This window comes from Haliotis cracherodii, unplaced genomic scaffold (genome assembly GCF_022045235.1).
Source record: "Haliotis cracherodii isolate W230 unplaced genomic scaffold, xgHalCrac1.p SCAF_16, whole genome shotgun sequence".
Taxonomy (NCBI): Eukaryota; Metazoa; Mollusca; class Gastropoda; order Lepetellida; family Haliotidae; genus Haliotis; species Haliotis cracherodii.
Genome location: NW_027266271.1, coordinates 24,092,047 through 24,119,685, shown reverse-complemented (window position 1 = coordinate 24,119,685; position 27,639 = coordinate 24,092,047). Strand labels below are relative to the sequence as shown.

The window sequence follows — 27,639 nt, the reverse complement described above, 5'->3', positions numbered from 1 at the left end:
ATTTCGTTAAAGTATTTATATCATGGCTGCTTGTGGTAATTCAGAATAAATGCATGTAGAAGTAAATTGCATGAGCGATTTCCAGGCCAGCCTGGCTGAATGAAGGAATAGCCACTGCGTTGATTGTGTTGCCATGGTAACCTACAATTTCAAATAGTTTTGTTACGTTAGGAATTGTAGCTTGTTGAATGCGTCGTCAAATGGGTTAGAACTCTTCAATGGACTATGCTGTGATAGGAACGCAAGTCCTGTGATGAATTAACGGGAATAATGTAGTCATAAATCTATAAAGTTGAACAGGAAAACGGGAATTTCAAAATATAACACTTTAACTCTTGGTAACTTGTGACCATAACTGTTCACAATTTCTCACCTAATGTTTAAAAAACACCTCGCAGCCTTGTGGGCGAGTAGTGATTGTCTCAATACTTGTATTTACGAGTTTCCGGGTAAGTTATGTCTGTGGTATCTTTAAAGTAATATCACTTTCTTCAGTACAGTGATATTCTGTGAACTCGGACCGCATCATTTCCAATGAAACGTCCAAAGTAACACACCATGCGTTTGGAGTATGTCACTTTGTGTGTCGACGGTAATCATACGGAAGGCAGTGATTTCGAATAAACGAGGTCCGTACTAACGAGGTTCACTGTATACTTAAACGTCCTCCGCAGGAATGAAACCGAGACTCAACTCAATGATTGTCAATTTCTATAATCAAAATAGTATTGATACAACCCTTGTCTATTTGTCAGGCATTAATCGTACCAATCATGTGACATAACTTTCGACATGAATCACGTTGACTCATATGAACCTTTATCAGCATTGACAATGAATATGTGTTAATATTATTCTTTCAAATGTCCTAAATATTTCAAATGACAACCATTGATATCACCACAGAGTCATTCTGTGATGGGTCTCTTATCCTCGGAGTCCATAGAATACTCGGGCGTTAAGGTGGCGTGTTCCACTTCCTCCTGTAGATGTTCCATTTGACGTCGCAGGTCCTGTAGATGTTGATGGATGTCGTGCATCTGTTTCCGTGCATTCTGGAAGGTCGACGACGCTGCGTCTGCTGAGATCTCGATTTGCTTAAAACTCTCATCCGCTGTGGTGTAGTCTTCCCAAAAGTCGTCACTGTCGTTGGTGTTGTTGTTGTGTTGTGTGTTGTAGAAGGTGCAGCTGACGACGACTTCGTTGCCATCCGGTTCACTGTAGCTCCGACTGAATAACACCTCACTTGCACCGTCATCTTCGTCGTCGGCGTACATGCTGTCTGTGCTGATGTCATCTCTTTGTTCGGATATGTCAAGGTCAGATTCTGTCCGGTCAGTGATAGCTGGGGACATCCTCGATCGCCGACCATTTAAGTAATCCGGTGGCGACCTCAGTCCTTCCGAGCTTACAAAAGAAGGTAGCTTTTCTTCGGTAGGGGTCCTGTCTTCCAAGTCCTCAAGAATATGCTTCACAGATAAGAGCTCACTGAATGTCTCCTCGATTTCGGGAATACGCCGAGAGGATAGCTCTAAGTTGGATGTGCTTGGATCTCCTGAAGATCTTGATCTGCTATCACAACTGTCCTCAGAGTCATCATCACTCTCATATTGAGGTCGCACCATGAGATAGTCACTCTGCTTTATAGAGTCGTCCTCAACTAATGTCACATCTTGGTCATCGGACAACGTTTCTACACTCACACCAACGATATTTTCAAGTCCATATGCTTCAATAACATCTTGAATTTGCTGAGATTCCCTCTTGGGCGGACTGTTCTCTTTTTCTGATTCATCCGTCTCACTAACACTTGTCGTTTCGTCAGATTTAGTCCTTGCTGATGAATCATGGGTGTTTTCAACTTGTTTCAACTCAACAGGTATTTCAGGTTTCCTCACCACATTCCCTTGTTTATCCCTTTTAGATTTGCTTTTATCTTTCCCACCCTTCTTTTTGCTTGATTTCCTCTTCTTCTTTGCTTTTAAGGTACCATCATCAACAATATACCCATCTTTGTCTTCTGTATATGATTCTTCACCTTTCTTCATGGAAATCGGTGAAACATCCTCAATAGTCTCAGCAGGTACAGATACAACTGTCCTCTCAACAACTGTCACTGTGGCAGGTACAAGCATTTCATCAACAATTTCTTTGGGCGGACTTGTCTCCAGTCTCACCTCACGCTCAAGGGACATCTCCGGCGTCTTTGTTTCTATAGATTCGTCCATATCATCACCAACAAGACCCATGGATCCTAAATTCACGGGTCTAGAATCTGCTTCGTCAAGGTCAACACTATCTGAGAAATCTTTGAATCTGTCATCTAAGTCTTCATCTTGACTTTGACTTTCCACAAGACTTGACAGTCGCTTAAAAACTGTTTCACCAAACAGTTGGACCTCATTTAGTTGTGTTGTTTGTTCCAATGAGTCCAGTGCCTCTTCGTCCTCCTCATCTACCTCTGCAAGCGCATCCATCGCAGAGGGACTTGGGGGAGGGACATGTTTAGGTGATGCAGGCTCTGGAGGAGAAAGGTTTTCGCCCGCTTGATCACTCTGTGTAGGTGCTTCCTGTTTGGTTTCAACAACCTTACCGTCGCTTGTTACACTGCCACTGGTCTCTTTTGTAGGCTGGGCGTTTTCAATCTGATTTGTTTGTTTACTTTCTGAGATTGATTTCAAAACGTCAGAAGTAACATCAGAAACTGCACCCTCTGGAAGTATGTTGTTTGATTTGTCAGAAATCTCTTCATTCACAACCTCTATATCACTACATGTATCTTGAACTTGTTCGTCCTTTCTTGTGATGGTATATTTAGAAATGTCCAATAAAGGTTCAGGATTTTTCACATCATCTGTCAATGTTTTCTCAGGACTGTTAGATGTATTGTCGAGAACAGTGTCTATCACTGACTGCTTTGTGTCACTGTTGTCTGCTGCTTTTGAAATATTGATTTCTGCACTTCCTTCTAAATTATCATTCACAGTGGTTGTTGTATGTTCTGGGCTTTCAGAAAGGGAATCTGTATTTCCCTTATCTCCAGAACTTACTCCTGTTGAGTCGGAAATATCTTTATTTAAAGGAATGTCTGTTTCACGTTTTTCTACACTTTTTTCATTGTCTCTATTCTTTTTCTTTTTCGACTTCTTTTTCGATTTTCCAGATTTCTTTGTTATTTGTGCGTCTTTAGGCTTAGCACCTGATTCGCTGTTAACAACACATGAAGCTGTCACTGATGTGGCTTGAGAATGTTCATGTATATCAGCTTCAACAATAGTGCTTTGGCTTGGCATGTCTGTGCCCCTTCCAGAAACATCTGTAGACTCCAGACAATCCAATTTGCTAGCCTCTTCTCGAGTATCAAATCCAACTTCTGCAAGAGTGGAAGTAGACGAATCAGATTTTGGGGGAGTGTCCCTTGAATCGGCTGCTTTTATCTTCGGTACGACTCGTTTTGGTAAGGGGGAAGAGTTCGATTGAACAGTTTTCCTGGCAATTCGTGGTGACAGTGATGTTTCTTTTGATCGAGATGACTCAGCTTTTGATTGCTTTCTTGATTCAAGGGAGCCATATTCAGTAAATTCTTTTTCAGAACAAATGTCAGCGAGGTTGTAAGACAAATCAATACAGCTGATAAACATTTCATCCATCTGCTCCTCGTCGAGAGGCGTGTCATCATCCCGCAGCCATGGTGACACAGGACATTCCTGAGAAGCACGGAGAGATATTTTATCGCTGCCAACAATTAGCTTCTTTGTCTGAGGTGAGGTCGTAGCTGCCTTTTCAGGTTTGACATCCTGAAGTGGTAGAGTGAAACTGTCACTGTCCAGTACAGCCTGGCCCAGTGCCCTCTTTTTCTTCACGTTTCTTTTTCCTTTGCTTTCAGTTGTAGACGTTGCCGATGGCGGAGAAGCAGCAGCAGCGCCTTCTTCCCCTGGAGGTCTGTCCGACAAATTATCTATGATAGTCCTTTCAATTGACCGACCAAGTTCCTCCAACCTCTCAGTAGAGGTTTGGATTGGTGGCTGTTTGGGTAAAACACATCGTTGAACTTGAGGAGTTGATAAAAGAGGAGTACTGTACCCAACTGTACTCACATCCGATTCGTCATCATATGACCATGTACCTTGGGAACTTCCTGGACTTCCTAGAGGTGATCCGGGAGACTGGGTTCCCAAGTCGGCCAAAACATCGGGTCTCTTAGATTTGGATTTTGAACTTGAACTAGAAGGAGAGGCGCAGGCACCTGGACTATGCCCTGAAGAACCCTCTCCTTCAATATGTTGTGAATGTCTCTTTGATTTACCTTTGGACTTCTTCCCTTTTCGCTTGGGTTTGTCGTCAGGTTTCTCTGGTTGCTTCTCTTCTTCTTTCTTCTTCTTCTTATCTCCACCATGACGGTTACCCATGGTGTCTAATTGCTCAGTCGTTCCACTGTCAGAAGTGGGAGTCTCTGGGAGGATGTCTTCGGGAGACAGAGAGTCGGAAGCAGATAGGGACTGCAAAAGGCGGGAATCAAGCGCGGAAATGACAGTGTCGACGCTGTCGTCACTCTCGTCACTCATAAGCTTGTTTTGCTCCACTTTTCCCTGGGCAGAAGTTGAAGCACATGCGCCATGATGAAAGGTTTCGTCTTGGAGAAAACAGGGCCAAATTCAGATCCTGAAAACAACAAAAATACGCTTATTGTAACTCACATGTAATGTACATAATATTTAGAGACATCTTTGTTAAGGAGGGAATGTTTAATTATGATTTATCAAAAATATATTTAGAAAATCATTAAAAAGTCATTACAAATAAAACTGTTCATTTTGGCACTGCAAATTGGATGATTTCTAAAGGACAAACGCTTAAGAAAGGCAAAAAAAGAAATACAAAACAGACATTCTCTAATCCGTCAATGTACCATTGTGTACCAAAGATAGCGCGTTTATTTCGTCATATTTCAGAAAAGAATGCAAATATACTAACTGAGGTATGAATAAAAAATGATGAATGTCTGAACAATGATGATATTTTAGATTCGTAATATTTCCACACACACACGCTCACGCACACGCACACGCACGCACGCACGCACGCACACACACACATACACACACACACACAATCAATAACGACACTCTGACTGCATTGGTTGAATTGTCTAAATTGCATCACTTCATGTGTAAGAGTTGGTGTTCTGAACTAATCGTCCATGGATGAAGGAACATGACCAGCCCATACGGTATTGCTGCAGAGACATGGGTCAGGATACAATTTCTTAAACACATTTCCACAGCTAGTAATGACTGAACTAGCCTTTTAGATTCGTATGAATTCTAAATACGATGTAGCAAAATCTACCGTGTCTCTGATTAACAAACCTCTGCTTATAAAATCATGGTCAATGGTTGGCGTATATCAAATATTTGTTAAAAGTGGTATGTAACAATTTTGGATCTGAGTAATTGTTTTGTATATTTATATTGTATTCCACATACATTAAGTTAACATTTCAGGAGCCGATACCTGATACATTATTCCTCTAAAACTGACTATTTCAATATATCAATGGCAGTGCAGTTATCCAAAACTACCCAGGTATTTTTATAGGAAGACTTAAACACATTCACTGCAGCAGTATGCAGCCAAACTAAATTCCGTCCAAATTGTAAATTGTACCACCGTTGTAAAACAGTAAACAGGAGAGTATAAAGCGTGTTTATTACATCAGTGTATACCCAGTCAACAGCAAATATGAGGCTGGTGTAGGACACCTGTTTATTAAACCATGCGTAATTATAAATAGCTAGTGTTTATGAAGCCACGTTTTTACAAGCTTGAGTTTATCAACAAAGACGCCTACATCGCGTGTGGAACAAATATATTATCGTGTTAAGGAAGAGAAATTATTGAAGCCAACTTCTTTTTTGTGATAAACACAATGAACGTTTCGGAACATATACTTACTCCTTCATCCCCTGAGGTTGACATCCATAAATTCTCTTCCCTATGTGTGTCATTTCTAAATGCCTTTCAAAGACATATTACGTGTTGTCAAAATATTCTGCCGTATGCAATAATTGCAAAAACCGTGAATGATAACCATTAGTGTAAAATCAGTGCATGTTTTATCCACATCTACAGATACAACATATCAATAGGTACGAATACACAATGCCATTTAGAAAGTGGTCAAATGTAACAAATGTAATATTTGGAATAACACTTTCTTAGTAAAGTACAGATTCTAGTACTGAAAGGGGTACTCAAAGTACGTTATCTAGACTACCAGTTGTCGGACTTTCATTTTTGTGGAAGCCTCGGTGGCTGAGTGGGTTAGATGCTGACTTTGTGTGCTGGCGATTAGGTGCCTGACTCTGGCAAGTGTGGGTTCGAATCCCGGACAGGACTCAACCCAAATAAGTACTAGAATCTGTACTTTACTAAGAAAGTGTTATCCGAAATATAACATTTGTTATATCAATAGGTGTTTAATAGGTGTATTATACCTTCTACTCTGAAAAAGTGACACTATTCCTTAAACTATACACAGATTTACAAGCGGGCAATACAAAATACCAATACCGTGCATTATGTGTTACAACCTAACCTATTATCGGTGTAAAACAGAATATAACTCGTGTACACGTAGCGGTAAGCCACAAGTGTGTTTATCAAACCAGTGTTAACCAGTACGTTCTGCCAGTGCATCATCAAGTGGAAAACAATCAGGTATTCATGGGCCTGAGCTCAAGCAACTGCGTTTCTCCTTCCGCTGTTACGCCCATTAACCCGCGGCCATACGATAGCGATCCAGTATTCCACCGTTACCGACATATCCTTCGAGACGTACCACGTATCTGACATTTCAGTGTTGGAGGATAAATAACAAGTAGTGTGCGAGTCGCCGATAAAACCGCTACATGCACAATGTCATGGTAAATTCACTGCTTTTTTTAATGTATGTACGTGTTACACATGTATCAGGTTTCTTCCTCACCTTGTGTACTGATAATGTTAACAGTTCCTTCATGTTTGTGTTTACATCAGCTAATGAATTGTTGATTAATTCGGACGAAACGACTATCTCAGCTTATCTTAACGCAACATCATGTAGACTTTTCTGATATTTACTAAACTGCCAGGCAAAAGAAAGGGTAATTTAAATTCGATTTGCCCAACAATCATAGAACTATGATACCCGCGTCAAAAACATCACCATCGAAGAACCGTTTTTGTGTGTATTATTTTAAGCCACCATCAAACATGGATGTATACTTTCTTTTGTCCAATCACTGGCTTCTTGTACTGTACAACACTGGACAACGCGAGTGAAACTTTCATCAACTCACGATGTATGCAGCTCAGACAAAGTATGGGTGCGGGTGGCCCAGTCATCTAAGGCGCCGCAATTCGCTGTGCAGAGTTGCGTCCCGTGGGCACGCCAGAAACCTATGGTTGTGGGTTCGAATCCCGGTTCGCCCCGATTATTTTTCTAGGTTTGTCAACACCATACCCGTGCTTGTTGGTTTCACCGAAGTGGTAAACGTCTAAGACCTGCATCACTTGGCGCTTTCCTCCCACATTAAGCTGACACGCCGTGATATGACTGGAATAGTGTTAAAAGCGGCGTTAAACCCAACTCACTCACTCACTCCAAACAAAGTAAACTTTAATGAAACAGTTGATCTTTCAATAGAACTGACGGTGGTGATATTAACACTATGCCAATTGATACTTGGTATGAAAATAGTATTCAGAAACGGTATGAATATCATATTTATCACATCCTTTTCTGTCAAATGTAGGAAATAATGTCTTACATTGTTCGTTCAGATAACATGGTGCATGTCACTCTTCAAACAGACTGATGCCAATCTTAAGAATAATGTTTGTCATTGATATCCCCACAGTACAAGCACACCAACATGGGCTGATACCGCTTACAATATAAGATTCTATCAAAATATGTCAATATGTACTCAGTAAAATAAATAAAAATATAAAAAACAGTCGCTAGTGGTGCAAGATCTGCTACCCCTTACAACAATGTGACCTCAGTAGTACAACACAGACGATCCCTGACAACAATGTCAGAAGAACAACAGAGACGATCCCGACAACAATGTCAGAAGAACAACACAAACGATCACCGACAAGAATGTCAGAAGAACAACACAGACGATCCCTGAAAACAGGGTGACGTCAGAAGTACAACACATACTCACCCTGACAACAGTGTGACCTCAATAGTACAACACATACTGCCCCTGACAACAGTGTGACCTCAATAGTAAAACACATACTGCCCCTGACAACAGTGTGACCTCAATAGTACAACACATACTCCCCCTGACAACAGTGTGACCTCAATAGTACAACACATACTGCCCCTGACAACAGTGTGACCTCAATAGTACAACACATACTGCCCCTGACAACAGTGTGACCTCAATAGTACAACACATACTCACCCTGACAACAGTGTGACCTCAATAGTACAACACATACTGCCCCTGACAACAGTGTGACCTCAATAGTACAACACATACTGCCCCTGACAACAGTGTGACCTCAATAGTAAAACACATACTGCCCCTGACAACAGTGTGACCTCAATAGTACAACACATACTCCCCCTGACAACAGTGTGACCTCAATAGTACAACACATACTGCCCCTGACAACAGTGTGACCTCAATAGTACAACACATACTGCCCCTGACAACAGTGAGACCTCAATAGTACAACACATACTGCCCCTGCCAAGAAGTACAGCGATGCAACAATGGTGTCACGCTGTCATAGCAATGCACTGCCAACCAGCTGGATGACATTATACACAAGGGTATGAGAAGCAGAAATATGGGATTCCCTGGCGCAGATCGTAGAAAATGTGGTTTTGGCTGGGAACACACTGCTTCCAAGTACTTGTTAATTCACCATGAAGCTTCAAGAAAACATGATAACTTCACAGATAACTGACAGGTTTGGCAGGGAGTAAGTGTACAAAACATAGGAATATACCCGCTACCTACGTCATAAAAACACACTCAGAGACGTGTGTCTGCAGGTTACCTATCGGTGTCTTCCTAGCACATGTTGTTGTGGTCTCTTACGGCATGGCAGTTATGCAACATCATACACTGTCTTGGAAGTGAACGGAATCTTAACTAATTATGACATACTTCCCTTTATAGTTCTCAGACAGGATTACAGGGAACCTCGCGATTAGGTCAAACAGACACGTAATACGCCCTTATTCTAAACTGCCGATCAAAAAAGTATACTTAAAAACTGGATTTGACCAAAAATTGCAAACGTTATTAAAACGTTACTAGGCTGAAAACAGTCGATATATAAATCATAATATAATAATAATCAAATGCATCACCATCGAAAGACCATTTTTTGTTTGTTTTATATTTAGCCCGGCAGCTTAGAAAACTAAAGTGAAGAAAGTCATCTGTGATATTTCCGAAAACATCCGTCATACCCAAAAATATTTATATACAAGAAAAACAATTAGTTTGACTTTCGCCAGTAAATGAGTTAACATTTCGCAATATATTCAGATATACATATTGCTTACAATTGTGTATGTACTAGTCAGCGTTCAGGGTTGTCCTACTTCTCAATCATTCATTGAAAATTCATGATCAGTAATAAAATCTAACTACAATTTGATATAAAGTGTGTGTTTTTGTAAACGCTAGAAATGTTATTCGTTAACGTGCTAAATACATACACAGCTTTAAAGATTAATAGGGAAACGATACAGTTTGGTTAACGACTACCATTAAATATCAGCAGAGTAATAGTTCACTATCAATATTGAACTTGAACATCGAAAACACTATCGAATAAAGCGTGATTGTTATCTATTTATATATATATATATATTTTAGACAGTATGAGTTAACTCATGACGTCACACTTTTCGCGAACACCTGGTGTTATCACTGATTTTCAATTGTCCATTCATATAGTTTTCACAAATCTTCTGCGCCTAGTGGATACTGTTTCGGCGGATAATCGAGACGTATCATACTCTGGCGTTGACGTTTTATATTTGCATTAAGACGTTAATACTTACATAACGTTGCGACGCAACTTCCGTTCACTGATGTCGATATCATACGCCATTATTGCAAAAACAAACGGATCACATCTGAAATTATACATATTAGATACATTTTTAGAATATCCTTTCGGTTAGTCACATACATTAAATTTCGACATGCGCAGGGATCAAATTATCAAGTACAAAAAAAAACTTTTAAAAAAACATCCTGAAATAAATTTGTCGAACGGTAACTCGATTGACCTGGCTTATATACCAGTCAGGAAGCTGACAATAACTGTATAAACAATTACGGTTAATCGGTGGCGGGCAGGACGTTCGCTTAAGGTCAAGGATAACGTAAACAGGATAAGGCCTTTCATCGATCGACGTTTTTATTACTGACCTTGTAGAGCAATTGACATAACGGTATGAAAACTGGTGTCAGTATGATATGTCCATGTAACCTGTTCCGTCGTGTGAAATCTAAACAACCTTACTTTATCTTTTGCCTACTGAGAAGGTTCAAAGTGCAAACGGCTTTGGCCGTCAGTATAGGTTGTATATCCAGCCAAATCTGATGGTGATGGCATCTTTTAGCGCTGTGTTCTTTGGATTGACTTGAGGCTATTGTGCTTACACTTTTTACAATCAACTAATGATAGTGTGGGTATACCAAGTCCATGTCCCGAAGAGTGATCTAGTGACCAGCATAAAATCTCAAAGTTAGCGTTATCTCCCCTTCTTGTAAAGGGAACTAACCCTTGAACTTATGTGCGTCTTTCTTTTACGACAACGATTGCTTGTAATATTTTTGCAAAACATTCAGAATTCTTTTGCATGATTTGGTTTTCCATTCTAGATATATTCTAGATACCAATACTTGTGTTCAAGCTGCTTTCTCTCTGCTTGATAATATCTACTGTGTAAGTACTGCAGGTTTGTAAGTATGTAATTTGCTTATTGCCTATTAATACATGTTACTTATGCCACATCTAGCATATATATATACATACATCCTAGTTAAAGTTACATAAACCCCATGCTGATGTCAACAAGTTCGCGATATAGGCCTACGGGAGCAAGAGTATCGTCCATGTGCAATACATAAAAAACAGCCTGACTTATAAATAGTTCAAGGTAAATCATACTTTCTGGTAAATATAGGCATACTTCATGTTACAAAACAAATTGATATACATCACACAGGATATACAACGTTTACAAGTTACATACATTTAGGGTGACTATAAGTTTGCGTGGATATCGTGACTCGGTAGATAAATAGATGAATTAAACGACCTCACGTGAACAGCTTGCACAAACAAGCAGCCCCTCATCGTCCGCCATTACTTACATTATCTCCTCCGCTTATGCACGGCACTCTCAGTGTTCGGACGAATACGGTCAGCGACGTTAAACACAAAACATAGTTCCCCAGAATCGGCGCAAGCTTACCTGCAGAATGGCCGACTGACCAGTACGCAATGGATGACCTTAACTAACAGATAACGTAAAATATATGCCTTACCATTCAGCGAAATCTTTTCCTGCGAGGAATTTGGCCCTGTTCTGCCAAGCCTCCCCTGTCATCGGAGCCCAAGTACAGGCAGACATACTGCTGCTATATATAGAACCCGAGTGTTGGCAGCAGATGCAACACGACCTTTCACCTTTCCTCGCGAGCGCCGCTCGTGTGGTGCGCACGTTACAATATGCCTGTATGTACCCTCAATGAGAACCGTCTAGCGCTGAGCTGGAGATAAAATCTCGGATGCTTGGTTGAGACTGTCCTATTTAAACGCTGTTCCGTTAAACGCTATTTTCAACTGCATATTGGCTGTCGGGCTATCATGCAGGTGCAGACATACTCCAGACACATTTCAAACGCTTCACTTTTGAGGTGGTTGACGTTTAGTAATAGAGGTGTGGCAGTCAGCATACCAAGTAACGGACATCAGCTGATACTGATACAGAAACCGTATATGACCTCTGGCCGATTTTAGCAGGGGGCAAGGGAGGCCGATCTGAACGCCGCCGTCAATGACTCCGCAATTCGCTGTTCACAGTTGCGTCCCTTTGGCAAAGCCAGAAACCTATGACCGTGGGTTCGAATCCCGGTTCGCCCTGACTATGTTTCTAGGTTAGTCAGTGTCAAACACATGTTCGTGGGTTTCACCAAAGTGGTTAACCTCTAAGACCTGCATCACCACGGGCCTTCCTCCTACATCAAGCTGACACGCCGTGATACAACTGGAAGAGTGAGTGAGTATGGTTTTACGCCGCCTGTAGCAATATTTCAGCATTATCACGGTGTGGGACACCAGAAATGGGCTTCACACATTGTATCCACGTGGGGAATCGGACCCGGGTCTTCTACCGCTAGGCTAGTCGACCGCCTCTACAACTGGAAGAAAACGGTCAATTTCATTAAAATCAGGTCTTAGTTCTCGCTACCGATAACAAAGATCTGAGGACATGCCATAACGGGTCACGTCAGAACGACCTTTCGCGAACTTTGACCGACCAATGAAATGAAAAACAAGAAGCCCACATTAGCCAATCAGAAAGCAGCTTTCTCGGATTTTCGGCACTAGTTTCAAACTGTGGACTCCCATTTCAGACCATGCTTGAAAAATATGTTTGAAAACTGAACAGAAGAACGTCCTGGAATGTCAAATATATGGTCCAGATTGTATGGCCGTGGTTCTCATGTACAATACAACGTCTCTTCCGTTCAGCTGTTTATCTCACTGAAGCGAGAGAAAGGTGATTATTTTGACGGAATCAATCGTACAGGCCGTAACTGCCATTCGAAATAGCCCATGTTATCCTCTTCGTTATTGCACAATTAGAAAACACATTCCGACTGTCACTTTCTTGATTTGTTTAACGACGCTCTGATTGGTCGAATGAAAGGTCATTCTGACGTGACCCCTAACGGGATGTCCTCAGATCTTTGTTTAGCGGTAGCGATAATTAAGACATAATCTTAATCATATTGATGACGTGATTATCCATGGGGATTGCGGGGTACATGGAGGTGTATTTTTGTCAATATAAATATTTCAACTGGCATGTAATTAGTATTGTGAGAATGTGTGTGTGTGTGGGGATTTGGAATTTGGGGTAAAGATTCTTGCATACTGGTGGCAGCAATGATACTCATGAGTTACGAAGGTGTCACGGACGGGGATGTGTCTTCGTTGCTCATGCGGTCGTCCACTTGCAACCAAACACGATTATTTACAGGGCAAGTTACACAGCAGGAATGTTTGTTTTTTAATTCCCCCCTGGGTGTTTCGTTCAAAAACACAATGCACGTTGTAAGTGCCCACTAATGAGGATCGGGAGGACACAATGTCCGTTGTAGGTGCCTACTAATGAGGATCGGGGGAATACAATGTATGTTGTAAGTGCCCACTAATGAGGATCGGGGGAACACAATGTACGTTGTAAGTGCCTACTAATGAGGATCGGATGGACATAATGCGTCACCGGGCGTCCTCGACCCAACGTCGTAGCTCGTTGTTGTCAACCACTGTTGTTCCTGGCTCAGGTTTAATATTTCGAGTGAAAATATCGTAAAGTAAGACGAGTTCTATGGATGAACAACTTCTTTATTACAATAAGTGCGACTTTCTTCCATCATCTCTATCAGTCTGCTTGTTGACTCTGTGTTCATTGGTCATCCACTGGCTTCCAGTTATCTTAATCAGCTCTCTGTGTCCATCAATCAATTTACTGTATAAACTTTATGTAAATAAGTATATATACCTATGTTGTTTAGCACTATCCATCACTTGCTTGATAAAGGTGTTAGGATCTACACCGAAACGTCGCACTTATTGTAATAAAGAAGTTGTTCATTCATAGAACTCGTCTTACTTCATCACACCAACTCTGGGTTTGCGACTTTCCTGTTCCGTATTTAAAACAATGTAATTATTAATAACAATAGAACAATATAATCGATTATAATTATTAATGTGGAATATATACTGTATCAAAAACCATTTTCTCATTTCAGATTGTCCTCCCACATCAAACAGTCGCGCAGAGACAAACTGAAATACTGTTAAAAGCGGCCTAAAACACAACTCACTCACTGTTCAAATCGTTGTTGATTGGTTTGAATCACTTATAGAAAGGGCTTTGATACAGAAGAATGTATATAAAGTATATCGTAAAAGTGTGCAGTGACTGAAGTAATCAATATATCCCACCTATCTACCACTCTCAAACCTCTCATACATTGAAAACTCGTTGTTGCAATAATCATTCATAATAAAAAAAAGCACTCCAAAGGCATCTGTAATAATGAGGCCTGTGGTACCTGTCGGTCTATCCACCTGCTATATAGACCAACTTCACACTGGGTGTAATGTGAGGGAAGCTAACATTAACCAACCGTACATCCGGATCTCGGAACACCACAGTGACGACTGCCCCAGGTGCGCTGGCCGACAAGGCACTTCCTCTGTTCATTACCTCAACTAGGGTTTAAACTACTTCCCTTTCTCACGTAAATTCCACATGTCAAATATAATTTCCATCCAGGCGCTCAGAGTGAAGGTGTGCCGCATCGAAATCCATTTAGTTGTTGCTTGGTACGAATGATCCCTTAAAGTTATATCGGAGATGTTTACGCGTGTATTTGTGACGGAAGAGACACCTCTGCCATAATATTTTGACGTTTTTTGAAAAATTAAATTGTTAAAATATTTGTATTTCCAAAATGATTTTATTGCTTCCTAGCCACGTTTAATCTATTTTTATCTATTTTATTTCAAAACAGGAATATTACATATAAATATCTCGCTGTTCCAGTACTTATTTGGGGGCACGGGTGGCCCAGTCGTCTGAGGCGACACGATTCGCGGTGCAGAGTGGGGTCCCTTGGGCACGCCAGAAACCTATGATTGTGGGTTCGAATCCCGGTTCGCCCCGATTATGTTTCTAGGTTTGTCAGCACCATACCCGTGTTCGTGGGTTTCACCGAAGCGGGAAAAGGTCGGAGACCTGCATCACTTCGGGCTTTCCTCCCACATTAAGCTGACACGCCGCGATATAACTGGAATACTGTTAAAAGCGGCGTTAAACCAAACTCACTCACTCAGTACTTATTTTCTCTTTATTGTGAGAATATAATTTATAGTTTTCTGTATGTGTCAGAACTCCGCATCACAAACAATCTCAGGACCTTCGAGTATCCTAATTCACCTATTTTGGCATAGTCTTACGCGTGCAGCGCGTCCGAGGCACCATAATAAACAAAAATGTAAACAAGACTGTAAACAAAAATGTAAAGGTTGAAATCAAAGCCTGAGTGTTATGTTCATAGACATTTACCGACGTGCCTCCGACCCACGATGATCACATTATATCATATCGGAGTGCCTCTCAAGATCACACACACTGAGCGACGGCCTTATGAATGGAGCAATATTTGTCATTAAGACGTTATAATCCGTCTTGGAGTACTTTCTCTGGGGTACTGTTGGAGGATTCGTCGTTGACATAAGCACAGAATAATATGTGACTCAACAAACGTTTACACTTCCTTGTAAATGGAAACGAGTGGGTTCGCATCGTACTGTGTCCAACTGTCAACTGAAATGTTGTATTTTTATTTGTAATGTGTGTTTCATTACTTTTAAGTGTATGAATGTCCATTAACGCGGTTCGCAATCCCGTGCCACAGATCTAAAATGTTATATTGTAACCAGGGGTAGCTGCCTACACTGACATTCTGAAAAAAATACAATGTTTTTACTTTTTTAAAGATGTTTTTGGCTGGACATCAGCGTACTAGTGTGAATGATCTTCCCTATGTGCGCACAGAGACGTTCCTGTGAGTATTGAGAGGCACCGAAGAGTATGCTGGTTTCACTTCATATGAGTTGAAAATAGACAATGGAGTATTGTTCTATCATGAAATGATCTTGATCAGAGTATCGCCAAAACGTAGATTAACAAACGTCCCTAATGCTTTCCATAAAAATTAAAATGTACTTACGTCTCCTTGTGCCTTTTCTGATAAACGGCACCCCAATACGTGGATCCAACATTCTTGTATCGATACTAGCGCCATGCCAAGACTAACGAAGAATCAGAGAAACCAGGCTTTGTGACGACTGCATGCTGTTGGTGACCTGGTGTCGTTGTTGTAACCTGTCGATGGTTCTTACGTGGACATTAAAAGCATTGGCAACCATTCCGTGCAGTCTGGCCAGCCTGGTTTCTCTGATTCTACGTCGTCTTGTTGTGAGTGAGTGAGCTGGGTTTTACGCCGCTTTTAACAGTATCACAGTTATATCGCGGCGTGTCAGCTTAATGTGGAAGGAAAGCCCGAAGTGATGCAGGTCTCAAACGTTTATCACTTCGGTGAAACCCACGAGCACGGGTATGGTGCTGACAAACCTAGAAACATAATCGGGGCGAACCGGGATTCGAACCCACAATCATAGGGTTCTGGCTTGACCAAGGGATGCAACCCTGCAGAGCGAATCGCGGCGCCTCAGACGACTGGACTGCCCCTTAGATACGCTGGATAATCGAGGAAGTATAGTCTTGGCCTTGTTTCAAAATACACACCATTTAATACATTTCTTCTCACACTGAATATCATTTTAACCGTAGAATTCTTCCTGGCAATATGTTTGTTTGTTTGTTTAACGCCACACTCATCAAAATTCTAGTTATATGACGACGTCTGTAAATAATCGAGTCTGGACCAGACAGTCCAGTGATTGACATATGATCCACGCAACTGGGATACGATGATGGGATGCTTCAACCACGGACCTATATATATAACAACCTATATTATACAAGTCCGTGCTTCAACCAAGTCAGCGAGCCTGACCACCCGATGCCGGGGGTCGCCTCTTACGATAGCATGGTCACCTTTTACGGTAAGCATGGGTTGCTGAAGATCAATTCTAACCCGTATCTTCAAGGGTCCTGACTATATTATATGTGGTCTGATTGATTGTGCCATGGTACTTTAAGTGTACCTGATATCTCTTGTCCGAGCTCCATTACTCATACGCCACTGCGATACAGGTGAGGAGAAGTGAAATTTGGTTTAACGTCGCGTCCAAGATTATTGCACCTATATAGCGACGTGCATGCACGTGTGTGTGGCTGCTTGTACTAGATGCCGATTTATAGTGCTAGCACACGGAGATACTATGCCGCAGTTTTAACATGAATACCCCACTCAGACGCAGTATGACGCAGCCGGGGATCGAACCCCGGATCTTCCGCTCTCCGGGCGGACGCTCTACCACTAGCCAACGGAGGCTGTCTCCACTGCGATACAAGTTAGTTGATTAAGCAATTTCAAGTATGGAGAATGATGCTGAAATTTCAGTATATCCTCCTCGTGTCCGAACGACTTACACGCATCCCACACCTGACATTGTCCGCCGTTCTCTTAACAACAGGCAGTTCGGATGAGTAATCTTACCAATACCCATAGGGTTGTCTTCCATATTTCTCACATTACAGATTCCCGCCTTATAACAGCCACCAGGTGGCGCTCTCACCCGTAGGCTTCTGTACCACCCTCTCTAACCGATGCCACGTTTGGTGACGTCAACACATTACTACGAGGTCGGTGCACGGCGCCACCTAGCGGTAAGCTTAACGACATAACCAGCTTCCGCCAGGTCCACCAGGTCCGCCTTGGTTTTAGTAGAGACCACAATAATCTATTATATGACCTCTGGGTGTAGGAAGGTGGCGGGACCGCGGCAGTGGGAATGGGGCCGGGAAAATTGTAAGGAACAGTTTATGTTTCTTGTTAAGGCTAAAAACATAGATTCAGAAATTAACTTACGTGCTACGAAGAATCGCGGACTGGTGAAATATATATTCCGAAGTTATTCTGTGTAGGGTATTCATTTGGTGAAATGTAGAAAAATGTTGGTTCACATCATCTAAAACGTTTAGGAACTGACTGATATCTTTTGCGCTATTTTAGTCGGAGTCTAATAGTCTTCGAAAATAACAAAGCTAATCAAATAGATAAACTATGAAAGTATATTGTTTTTATACTGTCATGCAGCCAGCAGGTTTAAATGTATTCTCGCATCCACTTATTAGGCTAGTTAACTAACCCCCCCTCGTCAGTCAGTCCAACACATGGTAATACGACACTAAGCTGAAACTAGGCACCCGGCCATGGCCCCAAGAACAGGTACCCGGAGGGAGTCCAAAGTGTGAATATATGCCACCATTTTGATACTACGTTCTCGATAGATACCTGGGAGTACTGACACTGAAGGACATAGCCATGAAAACAAAACTGATCCAATTAGGTGTTCGGACACACTATCCTTTATATTGAGTGAGTGAGTGAGTATGGTTTAACGCCGATTTAGCAATATTCCAGCAATATCACGGCGGGGGACACCAGACATGGGCTTCACACATTGTACCCATGTCGGGAATCGAACCCGGGTGTTCGATGTGACGAGCGAACGCTTTAACCAGTAGGCTACCCGACTGCCCCTCATTTATAGTATCTTTCTCATATTTCGTTAGATGCTTCGAGAGTTTTTGAACATGATTCATATTCAACTAACCCCTCAATCTCATTGAAATATCATATTTTGTTTCATCAACAGGTATGACCCTGTTAGCTCATGGGTCAGTGAGTTCAGGTTTATGCCGCTTTTAGCAATGTGCATGTGGGATTAGTCCTGTACCATGACCGTGATATATATATTTTATGGGAAAAAATAATCTCGAAACGCATACAAAAGCAAGTCCAACCAGCTCTAGCTAGCTCTATTACCAGCAAAGGGAATTTTGTTTTTATTTTTAGAGTCAAGAAGGATATTGTGTGACATAAGATTTCAGAAACTAAATGTTAGTCTAATGTGGGATATGCCTCGCAAGTTCGTAAAATGTGGGGAATCGAGCCCGGGATTTCGACGTGACAAAGGATCGCTTTAACAACTCTATCTCGCCAACTTTGATGCAGTACAAGTGCAATAAGCGTGCGTCTTGGGAGATGGAAGATAAAGGAGATCTGGGGAAATGGGGCTGTACACTGCAGGTGCTTGTATCGCATGTGCAGCAGGGTTTGTTGAAAGTAGCAGGTTGAAGGGAGTTGACTATACCAGTTGGCAATGGCGGATTTTACGTGCGCTTTGCTTTTGCGTCTCCGCCATTGTGTCCTTGATAACAGTCAGCTACTTTCTATTTGGGAAACAATCCAGTGCCGTAGCCAACCGGGGGGCAGGGAGGGCAGTTGCCCCCTAGATTTTTTTTTTATAGAAAACAGTATTATTTGAATCAGGTTGGGGACAAGTGATACTTGTACAAATATTTGCTTAACGCCGCATCGCAGTTTTATCACGATGTGTAAGATTGGTGTAATGCAGGTCTTAGGCGTTTATCACCACGAGTACGGGTATGGTGCTGACAACAGATATAATGAGGATGGATCGGGATTCAGCTCTGCACACCCCGTTAGTAGTAGTAGCAGTTGCAGTGGCAGCAGTAGTAGTAGTGGTTGTGGTGATTGGGGTGAAAGTACCCTCGCGGACTGGGTTTCCGTGGTATAAAGAACATCGCGGTTCAGTTCCAGAATTACCATCCGCCATGTTATACGTGATGCGACACTGTTGCCGTCTGCGGCGTAAAACTCTATTAATTCACTCAGACACTTGTTAGTAATATTTTACAACTGAATTTGACTGGTCAGATGTCAAAACATGCAGCCCATCCCTTCAGTCACTGAGTACCGAAGGTAGAATTTGTTTACATATATAGCTCAATACAACTGGTGCCGTCAAATCGAGAGAAAACTCTTGGATGTCATCGCTACGGATTGGTTTAAATCTGAGCAAATATACTGACTTATACAGAGTAAGTGTGTGACATGTATTTAAACTTACCACCATGCCACGCGGGCCGCACAGATTGATCAGAAAAATGTAGTTCCTGAAATTAAAGGGGCATAACTCTTTTGACTGTATTTGCATTACATCTTGAAGAGTGAAACTCGTCAACAGTGTCAACACATTTGAAGAGCTTAGAGCCATAAGGGCCAATGTCATGTGGAGTCTGTTTTGAGAAAAGTGATGAAAACACATAATATCACGCATGTTGATGAACTTTTTTCTTACCGATAAATTCCTGGACACTAACGCAATCTGACAGCAGAGATATACATGTTGTTATAAAACACATTCAAAAAAGGAAATAAACTTAAGTTTTTAATTTGTGTAAGGGTGGAAAGGGCCAATGTCTGTATTTTAGCCCTTTTTGACCGTCAGGCATTTGCAAAGGATTTAACATGTGAGATTGATAAACTACTACTGAAAGTACAAACAAATGCTTTTAAGTACTTTTAAGTGATTTAAACTGATGCCAACTTTGTTGAAATAGTTGGAGTAAAATAATAAGTGGTCCAAACTTTCAAAATCTCTCTCAGACAACCAGTCTCAACCACACACGGAAATGAGAGCTAAAACGGCCAAAATCTAGCAAAGTGACTTTGACCTTTTTGGAACTTGACTTTGGCCCTTTATAGAATTTTAAGTAGCTATATTTCAAAAACGCATCAATGAAAACATACAATATTTTTTTCTACAGGTAGACAAGAACTCATAGATGTTATTTATGCAATAATATGCAAAAAGGGCCAAAGTGCATTTTAGCCCCTTTTAGCTCTGAGCTCTTCATTTATTCCAGTGTTAATACTGCTCCTTTCTTTCAAATGAAAGAAAACTTGGCAAGAATTTACAATTAGGATGGATACAAAAGGTATTATGCTAAATATTTTACTGAGTAAACGTAGAAATAGTGCCTCACATCACTAATCAAATGTAATATCTTTAATGTATTTTCAACTTCTTTTTCTTTCCTAACCGTTCCTCAATTCTTTGCACAATTCTTCCTTTACATATTTCTGTGGTATCCTTATTAGAGTAATATATTTTCTGCTGTGGTTTGATAATCGCACAACATACGAAATGCGCAGCATTTTATGCCGAACATCGTATTTCCAGGACAGATATAGGCATTAGTCAGCGAATGAAATGGTTTAACGATGCTTGCAGTATCGGGAGGCAACATATACTCTACAAAGTTACCTAGTCTACAACTACCATCTCATCCAACTCGATGACTGTATCTACCACACACAGCAACTACCACCACCACGACTACCGTTACTACCATACACATTAACTACCACCGCCACCACCACGACTACTGTATACGTAATTACCATACACATCAACTACCACAGCCGCCACAACGACTACCGTTACTACCATATAACTACCACCATCACGACTACCGTTACTACCATACACATTAACTACCACCGCTACCACCACGACTACCTTTACTACCATACACATTAACTACCACCACCACGACTACCGTTACTACCGTATAACTACCACCACCACGACTACCGTAACTACTATACACATCAACTACCACCATCACGACTATCGTTACTACCATACACATAAGTGAGTGAGTGAGTATGGTTTAACGTCGCTTTTAGCAATATTCCAGCAATATCACGGCCGGGGACACCAGAAATAGGCTTCGCACATTGTACCCATTTCGGGAATCGAACCCGCGTCATCGGCGTGAAGCGCGAACGCTTTAACCACTAGGTTACCCGACCACCCCACCGTACATATTAACTACAACCACCACCACCACGACTACCGCTACTACCATATAACTCCCACCACCACGAGTACCGTTACTACCATATAACTCCCACCACCACGACTACCGTTACTACCACACACATTAACTACCACCACCGCCACATCCACGACTACCGCTACTACCATATAACTCCCACCACCACGACTACCGTTACTACCACACACATTAACTACCACCACCGCCACATCCACGACTACCGCTACTACCATATAACTCCCACCACCACGACTACCGTTACTACCACATACATTAACTACCACCGCCACCACCACCACGACTACCGCTACTACCATTTAACCCCCACCACCACGACTACCGTTACTACCATACACATTAACTACCACCACCGCCACCACCACGACAACCGCTACTACCATATAACTCCCACCACCACGACTACCGTTACTACAATACACATTAACTACCACCACCGCCACCACCACGACTACCGCTACTACCATTTAACTCCCACCACCACGACTACCGTTACTACCACACACATTAACTACCATCGCCACCACCACGACTACCGTTACAACCATATAACTCCCACCACCACGACTACCGTTAATACCATACACATTAACTACCACCGCCACCACCACCACGACTACCGTTACTACCATACACATTAACTACCACCACCGCCACCGCCACGACTACCGTTACTACCATATAACTCCCACCACCACGACTACCGTAACTACCATACACATTAACTACCATCGCCACCACCACGACTACCGTTACTACCATATAACTCCCACCACCACGACTACCGTTACTACCATACACATTAACTACCACCGCCACCACCACCACGACTACCGTTACTACCATACACATTAACTACCATCGCCACCACCACGACTACCGTTACTACCATATAACTCCCACCACCACGACTACCGCTACTACCATACACATGAACTACCACCGCCACAACCACGACTACCGTTACTACCATACACATTAACTACCACCACCACCACCACCACCACGACTACCGTTACTACCATATAACTCCCACCACCACGACAACCGTTACTACCATACACATTATCTACCACCGCCACCACCACCACGACTACCGTTACTACAATACACATTAACTACCACCACCGCCACCACCACCACGACTACCGTTACTACCATACACATTAACTACCACCGCCACCACTACCACGACTACCGTTACTACCATACACATTAACTACCACCACCACCACCACCACCACGACTACCGTTACTACCATACACATTAACTACCACCACCTCCACCACCACGACTACCGTTACTACCATACACATTAACTACCACCACCGCCACCGCCACGACTACCGCTACTACTATATAACTCCCACCACCACGACTATCGTTACTGCCATACACATTACCTACCACCACCACCACCACCACCACCACCACCACCACCACCACCACCACGACTACCGCTACTACCATATAACCCCCACCACCACGACTACCGCTACTACCATATAACCCCCACCACCACGACTACCGCTACTACCATATAACTCCCACCACCACGACTACCGTAACTACCATATAACTACCACCACCACCACCACCACGACTACCGTAACTACAATACACATTAACTACCACCGCCACCACCACGACTACCGCTACTACCATATAACTCCCACCACCAAGACTACCGTTACTACCATATAACTACCACCACCACCACCACCACCACCACGACTACCGTAACTACAATACACATTAACTACCGCCGCCACCACCACGACTACCGTAACTACAATACACATTAACTACCACCGCCACCACCACGACTACCGCTACTACCATATAATTCCCACCACCACGACTTCCGTAACTACCATACACATTAACTACCACCACCACCACCACGACTACCGTAACTACCATACACATTAACTACCACCACCACCACCACGACTACCGTTACTACCATACACATTAACTACCACCACCACCACCACGACTACCGCTACTACCATACACATCAGCACCATCGCCACCACCACAACGACTACCAGTACTACCATACCCTACAACTACCACGACTACCGTTACTACCATATACCATAACTACCACCACCGCCACCACGACTACCGCTACTACCGTATAACTCCCACCACCAAGACTACCGTTACTACCATACACATTAACTACCACCCCCACCACCACCACGACTACCGTTACTACCATACACATCAGCACCATCGCCACCACCACAACGACTACCGTTACTACCATACCCTACAACTACCACGACTACCGTTACTACCATATACCATAACTGCCACCACCGCCACCACGACTACCGCTACTACCATACACTACAACTACCACGACTACCGTTACTACCATATACCATAACTACCACCACCGCCACCACGACTACCGCTACTACCATACACTATAACTACCACGACTACCGTTACTACCATACACTACAACTACCACGACTACCGTTACTACCATACACTACAACTACCACGACTACCGCTGCTACCATACACTACAACTACCACGACTACTGCTACTACCATACACTACAACTACCACGACTACTGCTACTACCATACACTACAACTACCACGACTACCGTTACTACCATACACTACAACTACCTCGACTTCCGCTACTACCATACACTACAACTACCACGACTACCGTTACTACCATACACATCAGCACCACCGCCTCAAGAGAGTGGTGAGAACTTCTGAGGAATGAACTGGGCATGGCAAAGGTTTCAGCACGCTGGGCTGCAAGACTTCTACTCCTGATAAGAAACGCTCCAGGTTCTCCAGATCTCTCGTGAGAATTGACGTCGTTTTGCCGAAGGACGTAAAGCCTGTTCCATCAGCTGGAAAGGTGATTGCTTTGATTTCTGGGATTCCAAAAGAATCCTACTAGTCTGTCCCACAGTCTCTGAACCATGTCATCTTCGCTTCCGTCCAGCTCTTTCTGTAATGCAAAAGCCCCAATTGAATCTACTTTCCTCAGATTCTTAATCACCCCTCTGCGGCCCATTTTCAATTTAAATATAGTTATTTGTTTCTAACAAAATTATACATTTTTAGAGACAAAGCGCTAGTTTAGAGTCCTGCTAGTGGACCACCTTCCATCATAGTCTATCATAGTTAGGCTCAGAACATCTCTGCCACTCCTCATCCCCCCCCATCATACTATCATACATCACCACCGCCTCCATAACGAATACTACCGCTACCAATTCCAAACAAACCCAGTGACAAACAAACACCCACTACAGAGCTATACTACGTCGTCTACAACCAGTTCCACTACCTATTTCTTTGTTCCCCAAAATACTGACGCTGTTGATGTTTATGGGGTACAATGAGTTCCGCAGAGAAAATGGTAAATGTATCAGGCTTCGGGAACTGTGAATGGTGTGGTTTGTAAGAAAAAGACATGATCCCCCGTAAAACAACCAGGAGAACATATTGTCACTTTGTTTTGGCTTCTTAGAATTATACAAGATTATAAAAAAATCAAATTCTCCAACTTTAAAATGTATCTATGTGTATGTACATTGCTCAAATGTACGTTACAGAGGAGAGAGTTATTTGTAATCTATGACCCAACGCAAAAGGATGATTCATGGCCTGTGATCGAGATGAGGCTTGTACTAGCTGCCAACATCCTTCATCATCGCAGCATCAATAAACAGCGGGCCAGGTGGGGCCGGGGATTACCGTGCGGAGATGTGAGTCAGCAACGTTTAACACATCTCCTGGATATTTCCGTGGAATGCGTAGTGGTGGTGGAGTGTAAACATTTATGTAATCTACCATACAGACTGAGTACTCGTCCACACACTAGTAAGGCATCTCCCGAACGGACAATGGAAACATCAATATCATCGTACCATTTACCTGGAGTATATAATTAAATTGGTATTTGGTGAGTGCCCAGCCGGGATAAGATATACCCATGCATTCCACTACAGGACAGTGGCAATATTAACTGAGGAGTGAATGAAACTATACCTCTCAGTTGATTTTGTCATATGTTTGATTTTTACTTCAAAATATCTTAAGTTATATAAAAAAATAGTTAAGTATATAAAAAATGAACTGTACTGGCGCTTATTCAGCATTCAACGAATACTTCTACATGGTTCGATTAAAATAAATGTGATTTTATTTTTATATTTTATTTTTTTTAAAACATACACAACTGCTGGTGGGTTGCTCAGATGTCTTTTATTTGAAATAATAATATAAAAAAAACATCGGCTCAAATTTACAACATTTCAAAACATGGTTGAGGTTATGTAGTTGCAAATTCATTTCTAACCACATTCTTCATTGAACAAATTCGTTTTTACACAAAATTAAACAACCATGGCAACAGTTTACTTTTCCCTAACTGTTGCAGGAATGAATGATGGCTAAATAATCACAAATTTAAAAGCAGTTGTTTCAATTTTCAATAAATTAAAAAACAATCTCGGTATACTTCTTTTGACCCCTAATTTAGACAAAATATACACACATGTATATATAAACTAACACTGACAAGACTTGTCTGGTATTTCAACAAATCTCACATATACATGGCACCGAATTCGGTCAGATGTTGGTGTTAATGTCACCTTGCTGTTATTGACAGCTTATTTAATGTATTATTTTCATAAGAGTCAGGGAAATGGTTAACAATATATTGTGGTTGATGCCGTAGTTATGTTCATGTTCAAGATCAATATCATTGTAATGCCCTTTCGTACAATGATGATAAACATCGACACGTCAACAATCCAATACTCACACAAAACGTGATTATAACGGTTGGGTTATATATGGATGAGAATTTCGAAGTGACTTCAGTTATAACAAACGAATGTTAACTGGGGACAAAAATGTATTGAAATATATTTTGAATAATGATAACTATAATCATCATCATCATCATCATCATCATCATCATCGTAATCATTATCCTATTGGATGTCAGTCTTTCTGCATAGGTGGAACGCTTTGATGAGAGTGACATCTATTGTTGTTTTTTACCGTTATTTCCCTTCTGTGTGAGTAAACAACAACCAGGACTCGCCCCGACGCACCCTAAACACCTCCACCCTACAACCCCCCCCCCCCCCCCTCCCCCTTCCTGCTACACCTGCCCCACCCACAGACCATGAGTACACGTGGGTAACAGCTACAGATATCCGAGGTAAGTTTCCTCACACTGATTTAGTTGTGACGTGTACGACGTGGATAAAACATGAGGTAATCTGCCACCTTGCCTGGCAGACCGTACGTGAAATGATTGACTCGACCCAGAGCCACATATAACAGTCGTTAATGTGTACCGTATATATCTCAATAAACTCAGGTGGGCGGTGCACGTGAGGTTAAAATTAGATTCCCCATTACTTCCCGTAGTATTCTCCCTTGTTACAGGTACATCAGATTATCAGTGAAAGAACAATAATTACCGCTATAATAGTGAGTGAGTGAGTGAGTTGGGTTTAACGCCTCTTTTTTACTCACTCTAAAATGACTGAGACCTGCATCACTTCGGGCTTTCCTCCCACATTAAGCTGACACGCCGTGATATAACTAAATACTGTTAAAAGCGGCGTTAAACCCAACTCACTCACTCACTCTAAAACAACTGTAATTCGATGCTATATAAAAATTCATATAAGCCCTTCCTAATTGTCCCTCCATCTGTCTCGAATTTGTTAACTGTGTGTGTTCTCGATGGTCTAGTCCTGCACCATGACCGTGGAATATATTTATCTTATGAAAAAATAATAATCTAGAAACGCATACAAAAGCAAGTCTAGCCAACCCTAGCTAGTTCTATTCCACATATGTGTAA

The 27,639-nt window shown here is 42.0% G+C and overlaps 1 protein-coding gene across 2 annotated transcripts; it reads right to left on the bottom strand.

Annotated features, from left to right (window-relative positions):
- Nucleotides 1–309: 309 nt before the first annotated feature.
- On the bottom strand, nucleotides 310–11,679 carry LOC139463965 (serine-rich adhesin for platelets-like). 2 transcript variants are annotated; one of them, XM_071245435.1, is made up of 3 exons: nucleotides 11,583–11,679; nucleotides 10,085–10,159; nucleotides 310–4,662 (listed from the first exon to the last, which is right to left on the bottom strand). In XM_071245435.1, exon 3 carries the CDS (start codon nucleotides 4,563–4,565, stop codon nucleotides 909–911), a length of 3,657 nt encoding a protein of 1,218 aa, XP_071101536.1. In that variant the 5' UTR covers nucleotides 4,566–4,662; nucleotides 10,085–10,159; nucleotides 11,583–11,679; the 3' UTR covers nucleotides 310–908. The 2 variants fall into 2 exon arrangements, with proteins under 2 accessions (XP_071101536.1, XP_071101537.1); XM_071245436.1 differs by lacking the exon at nucleotides 10,085–10,159 and having other exon boundaries at nucleotides 11,583–11,678.
- Between the last annotated feature and the right edge of the window lie 15,960 nt (nucleotides 11,680–27,639).